Source organism: Notothenia rossii (assembly GCF_949606895.1).
Source record: "Notothenia rossii genome assembly, chromosome: 6".
Lineage (NCBI taxonomy): Eukaryota > Metazoa > Chordata > Actinopteri > Perciformes > Nototheniidae > Notothenia > Notothenia rossii.
This window is the reverse complement of record NC_136909.1, coordinates 3,586,110-3,601,614: the sequence shown is the minus strand read 5'-3', so window position 1 is coordinate 3,601,614 and position 15,505 is coordinate 3,586,110. Positions and strand designations below refer to the sequence as shown.

The 15,505-nt window shown below is 42.1% G+C and overlaps 1 protein-coding gene across 1 annotated transcript; it reads right to left on the bottom strand.

Moving 5' to 3' along the window:
- Positions 1–3,041: 3,041 nt before the first annotated feature.
- Positions 3,042–14,893, bottom strand: LOC307044035 (uncharacterized protein). Its single transcript, XM_079689054.1, has 2 exons — positions 14,392–14,893; positions 3,042–6,806 (listed from the first exon to the last, which is right to left on the bottom strand). Exons 1-2 carry the CDS (start codon positions 14,639–14,641, stop codon positions 5,725–5,727), a joined length of 1,332 nt encoding a protein of 443 aa, XP_079545180.1. The 5' UTR covers positions 14,642–14,893; the 3' UTR covers positions 3,042–5,724.
- Between the last annotated feature and the right edge of the window lie 612 nt (positions 14,894–15,505).

Here is a 15,505-nt window from a genome sequence, read left to right as displayed (position 1 = left end):
TATTATTATTATTATTATTATTATTCTTTTAAACCCCACCTTCCTTCCATCCCCCACATACCTTTAAATGTTATAAAGATGTCTTCCTGTATCACTAACGTCCCAATATTCTTGCTATGTTGTTTGTGCTTATTTATGTATGAATGGTTGTGGAACTTCTATGTCTGTGTTTGTAATACTGAGTGTTTGTTTGGCCAGAATATCCACCTGTTCATTACCCTCCACACCAACATGAGCAGGAACCCAGATGAAACGAGTTGCTATGCCTTTGATTTGCATTTTATATCAAATTAGAAATATTTCATTTATTATGTCCATTCTAGATGAAGATCTGCCTGATCGTATACTCGATAATGCTGAAAAGCTGTCAGATACAATTACACTGTTATGTATTTCTTTCTCCTCTATCCATTTCAATGACAATACCAATGCCAACAAATCTGTGGTGTATACTGACCATAGACTGTATATATAAATGGACGTAGTGTCCGTGACATCACCCATGGGATTCTGCAGAGTTGCCGAGAAGCCCTTAGTAGGCGGAGTCGGCCACTAACGGCTTGACAGCGACGTCAGAGTCTAATCCCCCCTGCTCCAAATAAGGGCAAAGAGGCGGAGCCGAGGCGGGACCTGCTGCCTCCAAACTGGAAGTAAACAGAGCTAGCTCAGGCTAAGAAGCTAAGCTAACATGAAATACGTGCATACCAAGTTACTGCTAACAGTGTAGTTCCCCTATATAAACGTTACATTCATTATCAAATGAGACAATCTGCAAGAGAATTAGCTATGTTTTGTTATTCTTAATGCTTGTCATTCACACGTTAAGAAAAGACGGACTCCACCGCCCGGCCCCGGACCGAACGGAGCCGCAGTGGGCTAGCTCCGGGACGCCGGCTTGAGCTAGCCCCCTGCGGCTCCGTTAGCTCCGGCGGCCACCACTGGGATAATTGGGTCCCCTATTAACATTTGCTCCCGTTTAGCATTATGGGCGTCATAGCCATAGACTATAAAAGTCTTACCCAAGGCTGAATCATAAACTAAAATGTATATAGTATTAAGGGTTACGTCCTTAGCTGGCTAATAAGTAACAACCTAAGCTAACAAGCACACAAACACCTGCGAACGGGACATGTATAATATTATCATTTTAGACTTCTTGGAAGTTCTGATAGTACATTCAAGCGCACAGCACAACATTGTAATTGTCTGGTATTTGTAACAATATTCCCTAAAAGGCACAATCACCACGAACACGGCTAAAGCTAAAGGGTCAAGTACAGTAACTACAACGTTGTAGCCTCTATGGTTGTAGCCTAGCAGAGTGGACAAGTTGCTGTTAGCTGACAGTGAGGCATGTACATGTCCTACAAAGTGACCACGCCCTAATTTATGCAAAAGCTTTAAGGCTTACTATTAATTAAACAGATGACTTGAGAAAAGATTCGCCCCCACAATCCATATTCATGAAGGGGGGATCTAACTATACAGAGAATATGGTTTTTTGAACCACGATGTAAACATGTTTAATTCTCCTCTAAAGTTGGGCATTTTAACATTGGGGTCTATGGAAATTGCTCCCTTCTGCAGACTGCTCCTACTGGCCACTAGATGAACTGCAGTTTGAGGCACTTCCGCATTGGCGTCCCGGCTCTTCCCCAGAATGTGCCGCTTGATACTGACACATGGTCTGTTACCCTTTTCTTTATATGTATATTACTCACTGGGATATTAACTGCTGCCCCTGCACGCCCTGTCTCTGGATCTTTGGAGCCATCTGTAAATGTGATTGTTGAGTCTGAGTGATATCTTGCAAAATAATTCTGGACTATGCGCCATACTGGTAGTAGTTCTTTCTTTCCTTCAACTCTTTTTGTATATTGAGGTTTACCCTTGGTATTGGGAATAACCAGGGTGGAATGGACGAGATTGGAGCTGTGGGGCTGTATTGTATTCAAACCTATACTTGCTGCTTTAACATCACCAATCCATCCAAAACTTGTTAAATGTGTCTAATTGTGCTCCCAGCAGTCTTTCAAAAATACTTTTTCGCAGGATGACTACTGTAGAGCCTGGATTACGACCAAACATCACAGGATTGATGTGTCTTGTACGCTGAGTTGATCTTATCCGCTTCACAAATATTGTCTTAGATGATTGCTTTCCCTTTGATTTAACAGGCACTGATTTTTCTGCTTGAATATTTCTAGCTGTGAAAGAATAATAATGTGCAAATGAAAAACTCTCACTGGTTCAGAACCTTTTTCCTTAAGTGAGTCTCTTTTATTTTCTGACTTTTTTTATGGGTATTTCACTTTATATAAAATACATAACAATAACAGTGAAGATGGAACATCTAATACATTTCACTATGAATCCAGAACAATACAACTGCAGGAGTATGGATAAAGCCAGATGTTTGCATGCATCTAAAAGCAGGATCCAGTAGAGTGGGTCGCGTTGTTCCTCCTATGTAATCTATATGTAAAGAAAAAAGTCAAAATATTTAAGAGAAAGCTGTGAAACAATCTCAATCATTGGCAGCAAAAATGTAATGTTTTTTTTAATTGTAAAGAAGGATACATGTTGAGATAGGAAGTTATAATATAATAAGAGAAGAAATTGAATATTAGAGCAAAACAAACTCTTTTGGCTCCTTCCTGTCTTTCTACTGGGTCTTTCTTGGCTTTGTACTGGCTATCTTCTAGCTCTATTCAGGTTGTTGGAGTTTTTTTCTAGCTCTATCCCTGATGATTTTCAGAACCTGAAGGCTCTATACGGACTATCTTCTGGTTCTCCTCTGGATCCATCCACTATCTCTTGTCTCTGTCCAGTGAATTACACTTGTGTTACTGGAGCAGGTAAAGCATACAACAGATACTTTCAGCATCATCGGAGCACGAAGTAGAAGCTTGGATGAAACACAGCGGACTTCTAAACAATGAACACCCGCAACTTAGAAGAAATAAAGTTGGGTTCTATGCATTCTAATATTGCAATGCCAACCCATGATGTAATGACAGTAATTAAGAATAATTTAGTCATTGAATGCTCATTTCAGTAGATTTAATCAAACAAAACATAAACATATTGGACATGGCCTCAAGACTGTAAACTCTTCACATTCTGTTGAAATAGTCAATTACTAGCCATATCTTACACATTGCTGTTTTGAATCATTAATATGTGGATGACAGTTGAACTGGATGATGTAACATTTATGCCATCTGCTGGAAAGAAGACGTATTGCTCTGTGTGCGTCGTTTGGACAACAAAAAAACTGAGTGAAGCTCTCATTTCATAAACATTATTTGGCGCGTTCACACCGGAGTACTTTTCCCACAATAGTTCATCAGAACTCAGATATATTTGCCTTCACACCAAAAAGCCCCCTGAACTAAATTAGTTCATCAGAACCATTTTTACCCCCTTTTCAGTCCCTGCTAGAGAGCAGATACTTTCGTGGGAGAAAAAGGTTCCTATTTCTGATTGGCTGGGCGGATTGCAAACCACGGCCCGTAAAACTCCCAACAAATGTTGTGAAGCCGCCATTTTATTATCCTCGCATTAGCATTATTAGCATTAGCCCAGCACACAAACGCAGAGAGACTAACTTATGGCAACACAAAAGAAAACATGGGAGCGGTGGAGATGAGGAGGTGTCGGCGTTCTGGCGATTTACTCGGAAGGCTTCAGTAGAAGCTGCTGAGACTCCCAGCAGCTTCTACTGCTCCCCAACTCCGGGGACTTCCGGCCGGGGGTCAAAGAAATGAAAATTTGTCATTATTAGCAAATCGGTTGCAGGTGGGTGAAATCAGGCTTAGGGAGCAACGTATTACATGTAACGGCATTAGGTCATCAGGATACAAAATAGGCAAATTTATTTCCTTACAGTTACAGAACCAAAAACAATCAGATAACAGGTACATTTATGTAAAACAGGTCTCATTAACAGGATAGCAATGATACAAAACATTTAGAAATAAAGAACAATACATCGAATCATCCCATACAGTGGGGCAAAAAAGTATTTAGTCAGCCACGAATTGTGCAAGTTCTCCCACTTAAAAAGATGAGAGAGACCTGTAATTTTCATCCTAGGTACACGTCAACTATGAGAGACAGAATGGGGGGAAATAATCCAGGAAATCACATTGTAGGATTTTTAATGAATGAATTGGTCAATTCCTCGGTAAAATAAGTATTTGGTCACCTACAAACAAGAGCCTCCTCTGTCCTCCACTTGTTAACTGTATTAATGGCACCTGTTTGAACTCGTTATCAGTATAAAAGACACCTGTCCACAACCTCAAACAGTCACACTCCAAACTCCACTATGGCCAAGACCAAAGAGCTGTCAAAGAAACAAAATTGTAGACCTGCACCAGGCTGGGAAGACTGAATCTGCAATAGGTAAGCAGCTTGGTGTGAAGAAATCAACTGTGGGAGCAATTATTAGAAAATGGAAGACATACAAGACCACTGATAATCTCCCTCGATCTGGGGCTCCACGCAAGATCTCACCCCGTGGGGTCAAAATGAGAAACAAGAACGGTGAGCAAAGATCCCAGAACCACACGGGGGGGACCTAGTCAATGACCTGCAGAGAGCTGGGACCAAAGTAACAAAGGCTACCATCAGTAACACACTACGCCGCCAGGGACTCAAATCCTGCAGTGCCAGACGTGTCCCCCTGCTTAAGCCAGTACATGTCCAGGCCCGTCTGAAGTTTGCTAGAGAGCATTTAGACGATCCAGAAGAGGATTGGGAGAATGTCATATGGTCAGATGAAACCAAAATAGAACTTTTTGGTAAAAACTCAACTAGACGTGTTTGGAGGAGAAAGAATGCTGATTTGCATCCAAAGAACACCTACTGTGAAACATGGGGGGGGACATCATGCTTTGGGGCTGTTGTTCTGCAAAGGGACCAGGACGACTGATCCGTGTAAAGGAAAGAATTAATTGGGCCATGTATCGTGAGATTTTGAGTGACAACCTCCTTCCATCAGCAAGGGCATTGAAGAGGAAACGTGGCTGGGTCTTTCAGCATGACAATGATCCCAAACACACCGCCCGTTCAACAAAGAAGCATTTCAAGGTCCTGGAGTGGCCTAGCCAGTCTCCAGATCTCAACCCCATAGAGAATCTTTGGAGGGAGTTGAAAGTCCGTGTTGCCCAGCGACAGCCCCAAAACATCACTGCTCTAGAGGAGATCTGCATGGAGGAATGGGCCAAAATACCAGCAACAGTGTGTGAAAACCTTGTGAAGACTTACAGAAAACGTTTGACCTCTGTCATTGCCAACAAAGGGTATATAACAAAGTATTGAGATGAACTTCTGCTATTGACCAAATACTTATTTTCCATCATAATTTGCAAATAAATTCTTTAAAAATCAGACAATGTGATTTTCTGGATTTTTTAAAATCTCATTTTGTCTCTCATCTTTTTAAGTGGGAGAACTTGCACAATTGGTGGCTGAATAAATACTGTTTTGCCCCACTGTATCTCAATATGGAAACTTGGAGCTCTCAATCTAAAATAAAATGGTTAATCAACAGTCAGTGGTTTACGTATAAATCAGAAAATCAGTATGACAAAAACATTAAAAATATTGTCCACTTATGTCGATAAAGATGGAGTTCATTTAAGTCTTATATGAATGTTGTGCAACAATGTTAATCCAGTCAGACAGATGTCTCTCATGTGTGAACTGTCATAAGGCTTATTCATTGTCTTTTCCATCAGCTTCTGTTTCCATGTGTTCAGCTGAGCTACTGATTGGAGGCTCTGCCTCTCCGTTATCCTCAGTTTGAATTTCATTAAGCTGTGAGGACTGACGACCAACACACTTGTGTCTTTTTAAATCACTACACCATTTAAATCTTTTGTCACAAACATTGCAGCTATATATTTCCTCTCCTGTGTGGACTCTCATGTGTTCCTTTAAACTTCTATTCCGTGAAAAAGCTTTCTTACAGACTGAGCATCTGTATGGTTTCTCTCCTGTGTGGATTCTCATGTGTTCCTTTAAACTTCCACTCTGTGAAAAAGGTTTCTTACAGACTGAGCATCTGTATGGTTTCTCTCCTGTGTGGACTCTCATGTGTTTTTTAAAACTGTCACTAAATGCAAAAGATTTGGTACAAAATGAGCAGCTAAAGGCTTTGTCTCCTTTATGGATTTTTGTGTGTTCCTTTAAACTTCCACTCTGTGAAAAAGATTTCTTACAGACTGGGCTTCTGATTGGTTTCTCTCGTGTGTGGACTCTCATGTGTCGCTGAATATTTCTTCTATATGTAAAAGCTTTCTTACAGACTGAGCAGCTGAATGGTTTATTTTCAGCACTACGGCATGAATCATTGACAGATTCTTGTCTATTTTTCACTGAGTTTGAGCCTGAAGCAGGTTCTCTGGTCTCCTTCCAATCAGCAATGTGTTCAGTGTCAGGTTCAGAAGAGTCTCCAGTCTTTTGTTGTAAACCGCTCTCTGGATCTGAGATCCTGGCTGGTTCTGGTCCTCGACAGTCATCTCCATCAGCTTCTGTTTCCATGTGTTCAGTTTGTCTTTGATGAGGCTGTGAGGACTGAGGTTTCTCTTTGTCATCTTCACTCTTCACAGGGTCAGGACTGAAAGTGGACTTGGTGATATCATCCTCCTCCAGCTCCTGAAGCTGCCCTCCATCCTGACTGATCCCGAGTTCCTCCTGTTGTGGGGGGGGCTCTGGGTCCTCCTGGTCTAGACTGGTGCTCCACTCCTGCTGCTCAGGGAGAACCTCTCCTTGAACCACCACCAGCAGCTGGACGTCTGTAGGAAACATGAAGCACACAGTCAGAAAAAACTGTTAAGTGTTAGCATTTAAAAATCGAATCACCATTACAATGGGAGACATTTTGCAGCCCTAATTAATACCTTTGTTTTTATATTTTCATATCATCTTTCTTAGTCCCACCTATTGTGTATTTGTGTTGTCTCAATTCACCTCATGTAGCCCAGCCCCTTTCCACTTCCAGTTAAAAATGAAAAAGGGGTTTTTCTTCTGGTTTAGCACTAGCTGCAATGTAAACAAGGAATTGTATTTGGCATCGTTCACAGATACACTACGCCTATAGAATGGTAATACTCTGTTACAAATAAAAATCCTGCATTCAAACGAATATGTAAATATGTAAAAGTAATGATACTGCCATAACATTTTCCCTGTCAGTGTTTTATTTATGATGTTTCTTGATTATTTGTCAAAAGTATTAAAGTAAAAACAAAAAGTTATGATATAATTAAAAATATAATTAAAAAAATAATAAAAAGTTAGACAATTTACAAAACACACATCCTGTAACAGTTCTTAGGATTTAGCAGCCAGCTATATATTGCACAGTTATTAACAGCATAAATATATATTGCACATATTGCAATGTAACCGGGGACGGGGGCTCCCGCAACATCTTGCAAGAAACAGCGTCTGAGGGCTTCTAAACATTTAACAAACTATGAATGTGTCATACCCACTTAACGGGAAGAAACTCAGCTACCTGATGATATGAACAATTTTTACCGAAACAAAACACAAGTCTAATGCCAAGCCTCTGAGTTAGCACTAAGTGAAAGAGTGCTAACGCACTTAGCACATAACTCATGGTAGACATGTTATACTTCATCGGATCTGCACAAACAAGATATCACATGAAAGCTTCCACAGATTCCAATTATACAAGTATCATCAGTTTGCGAGCAAAACTCAGGGCAGTGAAGGATAAACCAGACAACACACAACTTAGCTTTAGGTAGCCAAAACGGCAAATACGTCTTACCGTTGCTGTTTTCTGATCAAAAGTTTTGATCCATGGCATTAAATCGCATAAGAACGGTGCTGAAGGTTAATCCAATGTGTCTGTATCACTTTGAAATGATTACTGATAATCTATCATCATATTTATGGCTATAACCTAGTTTTCAGTTTTCAGAGCGTAACATAGCTTTCGGTTTGGGCAAGCTGCGTGCGCCGCATCACTTTCATTCCTCAATGGTAACGTGTAGGTGGCTTTAGGAACTCCCCCTAAATTCTATTGGCTCTAACAGTTCAAAAAAGGTGTCAATCATCAAAATCGACCGAGAGGGGCCAGAGATAATCAGCCCAGATTATCCAAGAAGTGGGTTTATTTTTCGAAATCTCTCTAAAAAGGTTAAATGTCACTTGTTTTCCATCAATCTTGATACAGGGTACTTATATGTTATAGTTTGGATTCCTAAAGCTTTTAGTCTACTAACCCATCATTCCAGGGTGGTTTTCACTATAAGTCAGGAACTGCACACGGCTAAAGCAGCCTCCCTCTCCTCTGTCATCATCCTTCTGGACCTGTCTGCTGCATTCAACACGGTGAATCATCAGATCCTCCTTCGCACTCTCCAAGAACTTGGAGATTCAGGCTCTGCACTTTCCCTCCTCACCTCATACCTCAAAGAGCGCACCTAAAGGGTAACTTGGAGAGGGTCAGAGTCCGACCCTTGTCAATTAACTACAGGGGTCCCTCAGGGCTCTGTTCTCGGTCCCCTCCTTTTCTCCCTGTACACAAACTCGCTCGGATCAGTCATTAGCCCGCATGGTTTTTCATACCACTGCTACGCTGACGACACCCAATTAATTCTGTCCTTTCCCCGCTGAGAGACCCAGGTCGTCGCACGCATCTCTGCTTGTCTAGCAGACATCTCTCGGTGGATGTCTGCTCACCACCTCAAGCTCCACCTTGACAAGACTGAACTGCTTTTCCTTCCGGGAAAAGATTGTCCCACTCTTGACCTAACAATCAACATCAGCACCTCTGTTGTTTCCCCGACTCAGACTGCAAGGAATCTGGGTGTGACCCTAGATAACAAACTGTCCTTCACTGCAAACATCGCTGCTACAACCCGCTGCTGCAGATACACGCTTTAGAACATCAGGAGGATACGTCCCCAGCTGACCCAGAAAGCGACGCAGGTTCTGGTCCAGGCTCTCGTCATCTCACGCCTAGACTACTGCAACTCCCTCCTGGCTGGTCTACCTGCATGTGCCATCCGACCTCTGCAGCTCATCCAGAATGCAGCTGCTCGTCTGGTCTTCAACCTTCCTAAATTCTCCCACACCACGCCGCTCCTCCGCTCCCTTCACTGGCTTCCGGTAACTGCTAGAATCCACTTCAAGACACTGGTACTTGCGTACCATGCTGTGAATGGATCTGGCCCTTCCTACATTCAGGACATGGTTAAACTTTACACCCCAGCACGTGCACTCCGCTCTGCATCGGCCAAACAGCTAGCTGCACCCGCACTGCGAGGGGAGCCCATGTTCCCATCAGCAAAAACACGTGGGTTTGCTATCCTGGCTCCAAAATGGTGGAATGAGCTCCCCATTGACATCAGGACAGCAGAAGGCTTACACATCTTCCGGCGCAGACTGAAAACTCATCTCTTTCAACTCCACTTCGAGTGATAGAACTATTAAAAAAGCACTCTACTAATAAAGGACTGGCTTATCTAAAGCCGGTTGAGTAGCACTTGAAATGTTTTAGCTCTATGAAACCTGATGTACTTATATGATTCTGTTTTCTTCAAGTTTGTATTTTGTTGGTCGAACGCACTTATTGTAAGTCGCTTTGGATAAAACCGCCAGCTCAATGTAATGTAATAAGTATTGGGGGTTTTTGGACGGACACTCAAATTTTTTTTAAATTTTTTTTTACTATGTTCAATCTGAGTTTACTTTTAAATAAAATATTGATTCTGACTTTTCTACATCCAACTCACAGGTTTATCATTGCTTTGAGAAAAAAGATTATTAATTTACCCCTTTTAGAAGTTAAGTTATAGTAATTTGTTCTGGGAGTGTCATTTTCGAGCCTGAAAAACAGGCTCAGGGCTTAACAGGTTAACAGCAAGGGGTGTGATGGTCTGTGATGTGTCGAGGGGGGGTTCTACTAGGGGCTGTGCTGGTTGTATAGTCTAACAGCTGCAGGACAGAAGGACCTGCGGTATCTCTCCGCGAGACAGCGGAGGTGCAGCAGTCTGTCGCTGAAGGAGCTGCACAGTGAGGACAGGGTGTCCTGGAGGGGCTGGGACACATTGTCCACCAGGGAGGACAGCTTGGCTGCCATTCTCCTGTCTCCCACCACCTCCACAGTGTCCAGAGGACTCCTCAGGACAGAGCTGGCCTTCCTTACCAGTCGGTACAGTCTCTTCCTGTCAGCAGCCGAGATGCTGCTGCCCCATAGAAAATGGTTATGATGCCAAAACAGAGTGATAAAATGTGTGAAAGAGTGACCCCTGCACCCCGAAAGACCTCAGTCTCCTCAGCAGAAAGAGTCTGCTCTGTCCCTTTTTGTACAGAGAAACAGAATGAATGAATGAATAGTAGGGCTGAACAAGTTAACGTGTTATTATCACGTTCCAACCAATGAGAGCATTTTGGGCGGGCCTTAGACTGCTGCAGTGCTTACATGAACCTATGTGAAACATGAAAATAAGTGGCAGGGAAAAACACATGGAGAACGGTACTAAACTCTTACGTGGACATTTTTAATCTGTTCCAGGCGGCGTAGTTGATAGAACCAGAGTTATGTATATCCACTGCAAAGTTGAATTTCCTTATCACTGGACTCGGAGGCTTACTTGTTTGCTATAACAAATAGGGATGGGTACCGAGTAGGCTTGGGCGGTATGACGGTATTACGGTATACCAGGGTATTTCGAAATACCGTCGGTATGATTTTCAATACCGTGACGTCACAGACTGTGCGCCAAATCATAGATTGACAGGGACGACATTGGTTGTAATGGACAGCACGCGCCAGCAGAGGGCAGTCCGTCTTTCCCGCTCTCAGAGCTCAGCACAGAGCTGAGCTGAGCAAGATGGCGGCAGCATTTGCCGGCCCCGAACTCGGACAACTAGTAAAAAAGAAAAATGCCTCTGCGCCTGTTTGGGACTATTTTGGGTTTACTTGTCGCCAGTGACTTCATCCAGCTCAACGAGAGACGGAGGCACTTCTTTGGGAATGTTTAAGACGGGGTGAGTGAGTGTTGACATTTTTTAATCCTATGCAACTGGTTGATGGTTTTGTAGTCGAGGTCGGACGGTTTTAAAAACGAAAGCATTTACGTTCTAAACATTCACGCGAGTAATCCAATGAATCAAATGGAAATAAGGTTTTTAACACATGCACGGAATAATATTGCCAAACTAGTTAGTGAATATAGCAAACTTTATTCAATAAGTGTTAGAAATTAAAATCAATGTTTTAATGGGGAAATGTAGTTTAAAACTGCCGTCAGTTTTAATGCTCTTTTATACTGAAAAACCAGAAATTCTTGTGCACAAGCAGTTAAGCTTTTATTCTGAAAATCCTTCATCTACGCATGTAGCATGTGGCTAATATACGATTTCCTAAAGAGGTGAATTTAGTAGCGAAATGATATGGAGTGGTGCAAACCGAAGCCTACTGATTTAACACTACAACTATAGATGTCGAGATACTACCATGCTGAATATTAAATGAAGGTACAGTTTATTTGAATACATTATTGTTTACAGACGAGAGTAGCATGTGACAACATCCGGAATGACCGGAAACCAAACGAGCCGAGAAGTATTTTTTAGAGTATTGATTACAGCGTTTAGAATGTGTTAAATGAAAAGTGATGAAAGAGAATATGAGGAGAAAAGGCGTGTTGAGCATATATTGGATGTGAAAAGAACCTATCCTCTGTTGAAATGCAACAACGGACATTGGAGACGAGGCGAGCCAGCAGGCGGGGAGGAGCCAGCAGAGGATATATAACAGCACCGGAGGAGAGATCCAACTCTTGTCTTCCCTAACGAGGAGCGGATCACAGCTGTTTGTCTGACTGAACAATATCATGCTTGTGACCAACCCGCGCCTTTTTTAATTAAAGTACCCAATTGAACTTTCACAGAGACTCCATTTAGTCTCCTTTTAAAGCTTCTCTCCTGGACGGGAGAATAACGAACACAGTTTACATAAGTCAAGTATTTACTCCCGGAAAATGTTTATGTATGATGATATATTGTTAACTTAGCTCACTATGGAAACAACGTCGGACATCTACAAACGCGTCCTGTATCCGATCTCAAAATGTGCCATTTGTACAATGTGTCATGTATGCAGCCCTTGTTTTGCACTTGCGCGCACGTCGCGGCACTTTGCGAGCGTCTACCGGCTCGGGCTGCATTTTACACCGAACATATAATATACCGTTCGAAACATCTATATGCCGCCGAACGCCACCTCACTCAAGTCGACCCAAGTCATACCGTCAGTGTCGGCTGATGGAAAATATTTTTGGTGGGGCTGGCTGTTGATATAGTGAGTAAGAAATAGTGAGGAGAAATTACCCCTTAAATTGGGACTGATACCGTCATATACCGTATACCACGGTATGATGTCAGCAAGGTATGACGGTATGAAAAAAATGATACCGCCCATGCCTGGTACCGAGCCCCGGGGCTGAATTATTAAAGACCGTGGTACTGTTAAGCTCCGACGCTATCGGCCTTTTTATCAGTACAGTACAAGCTCCGAACCTGGGGGGACAGAGCCTTCTCCATCGCTGCCCCTACACTCTGGAACTCCCTTCCACAACACATCAGAGACTGCACCGACCCCCCCACTTTCAAAACACTGACCAAAACACGCCTCTTCAGACTGGCTTTTAAATTTGTGAATTATGCTGTGTTGCTGTTTTAATATATATATATATATATACTTTTTTTTAAAATTTCTATTCTTTATTCTATTTTAACATGTTTTATCATACCACTGTAAAGCGTCTTTGAGCACCTGGAAAAGCACTTTGAAATAAAATGTATTATTATTAGTACTGGGGCATTTAAAAAAATATATGTCATATGTATTATTGCTACATAAAGATGATATTGCAGTTTTAGTTGTGCCAACTCCGTTTCTAATATGCAATGAGACCAAAAAATGTGTCTACAATGTATTTTCGATCTTTCCAATCCAGACGAGATCTCTCTCTCTCCCCTGTCTGTGTGTGAGGGGGCGGGGCGGTTTACACACTCAGCTGCTACATGCATGCAACACACACACACACGGCAGAGATGGCAGAGAGAACTAAGCGCTCCAAGGTGTGGTTAAACTTTACCCGTCTTGAAGTGGACAATGCTCGTTGTCAAAAGAGCAATAAGAGTTTAGCATTTAAGGACGGTAACACGAGCAATTTATCTAAACATCTTGTAAAAGCGCACTTCATTCAGACGGAGAAATGCACCGTTTTCGATTGTCTTTCTGGTAGCTCTGTAGCCCCATCCACGAGTAACGTTTCCACGTCAGGTATGTTATGTATACCTTAATCTTCCTCCAGAAGAACCGTTAGGACTTTTGCAGCATACCTGTATGCCCCACCTGTGTTGCTCTGTACTACTGTATTTTTGCAGTACATACTTGTTTTTTTACAGTTCTGTAAGTTCACATTATTTACAATTTGTTTAGTTCATTTACCTTTTTTATCGCTAAAGGACCGGATTGATAAGCGGTATCGACTAAAGTAGTAGTACCGTTACAACCTTATTGATACCCATCCCCAGGGGCGGACTGGCCATTGGGAATACCGGGAGTTTTCCCTGTTTACCCCTGCATTAATGTTTTTTGACATTTACAAGAAATATTTTATATTTGATAGTCTTTAGGGGTGCAACAACTAATCGACTTAATCGATTACCAAATTAGTTGCCAACTAATTCAGTCATCGATTCGTTGGTGACGTCATCACGTGTGTTTTATGCGCCGTTAAGCTCCAACGTTATTGGTCTTTTTATCGGTACTGGAGACATTTAAAAAATATATGTCATGTATTATTGCTACAAATACATTATATTAGTGTCGCCAACTCATTTATAATATGCAAAAAGACAAACAAATGCGTATATGATGTATTTTCGATCAGACGAGATCTCTCTCCCCCGTCTGTGTGCGAGGGGGCGGGGCAGTTTACACACACACGGCTGCCACCTGCAGCAACACACCAATCGATCGGCAGAGTGTGAGTATCGGCAATATCGATCGGCGACCGATCGACCGGAGCATCCCTACTTTTTTGTATCAACTAAGATTTGTTAGAAAAGGTTATCAACATGAATTGACTGAATTTATTTTAAAAGTGGGCATATTAATACATGAATACCATGTGTAATATATTTGTACATTTATATTTAAGAAGTACAATATAAGAAAAGCACAAGTTTCATTTGTGGGCCATATTTCATTATACTTTGAATTAGCTGAGGGCCAATTCAAAATGGCCAGCGGGCCGCATTCAGCCCCCGGGCCGTACTTTGGACACCCTTGGTTTAAAGTGTTGATTAAGAGTAAAGGGAACAGACCTGCTCTGTGTATCCGAAGCTGAGGCTGTAAAACAGCGTCCAGTAGTTTCTGGAGTCTCTCGTTCTCCTCTTTGGAAAGAGACAGCTCCTCATCATGCTCTGCAATCGTTTTTTCAAACAGAGCAAATATATCTTCAACAGCAGCAGTGAGTCGCTGCTTCTTCAACGACAACAGCATTTGGACTTCACTCATGTTTACTAGATCACCTTTTCCTGCAAACTCCGTTAAACACACCGTTTCTCTCTTCATCAAACTCTCAATCTGACTAGTGTTGCTAACGTGTTTTTAGCTAGCATGCTAAGCTAGCTCCTATAGTTCGAGGTAAACGCTCCAGAAAAAAAGAGCAAAGAGTCCATTCGGAGGTTTATCCAGCTACACAGATGATGGATCAGTAGTGCTGGAGCTCACACATACTTTCTCAGAAACACACAGAGAGAGAACCGTAGCGACGAGACGCCTCCTCGATTCAGGTTACAAATATCTGGGAACTTCACTTCTTCTTCTTCTTCTTCTTCGTCTTTGGTGTTTATTGGCGGTTGGCATTACCGCCACCAACTGGACTGGAGTGCGGACAAGAGACTATGCAGAAACATAATAAACAAAAACAAAGGAAATAAAAGAAAAAAGAAATAAAACTCTAGATTAATTTAAATGTATCCATTTATCTTAGAAACGTAATAATTTCACAATATATATTGCCTGACGTTTTCCCTAACAGCCCTGATATCGAAAAGTCATGATATTTTGCTTTCTTCAGTGTCATTTCTACTATATTTCCTGCAATGCAGTAAAACATGTTCAACAGTTTCTGGCTGGCTACCAGTGGCGGCTGGTGGAAAATATTTTTGGTGGGGCTGTTGATATAGTGAGTAAACAGTTTTTGGGGGGAGAAATGACCCCTTAAATTGGGACTTCTGGTGATGTAATGGCCCCATAAAATCGTGGTTCTAGGGCCAGGAACAACCAGGCTGAGTCGGGCTGAGTATGCTAAACTAACTGCGGTCAAGCCAGCCTCCACTCGGGAAAACATAGTCAAGCCAGCCCTCACGTGATATTGCGGTGCGCGAATATCCTATCCATTACGGTAGATTCAAAAAATATCATCCCTCTGTG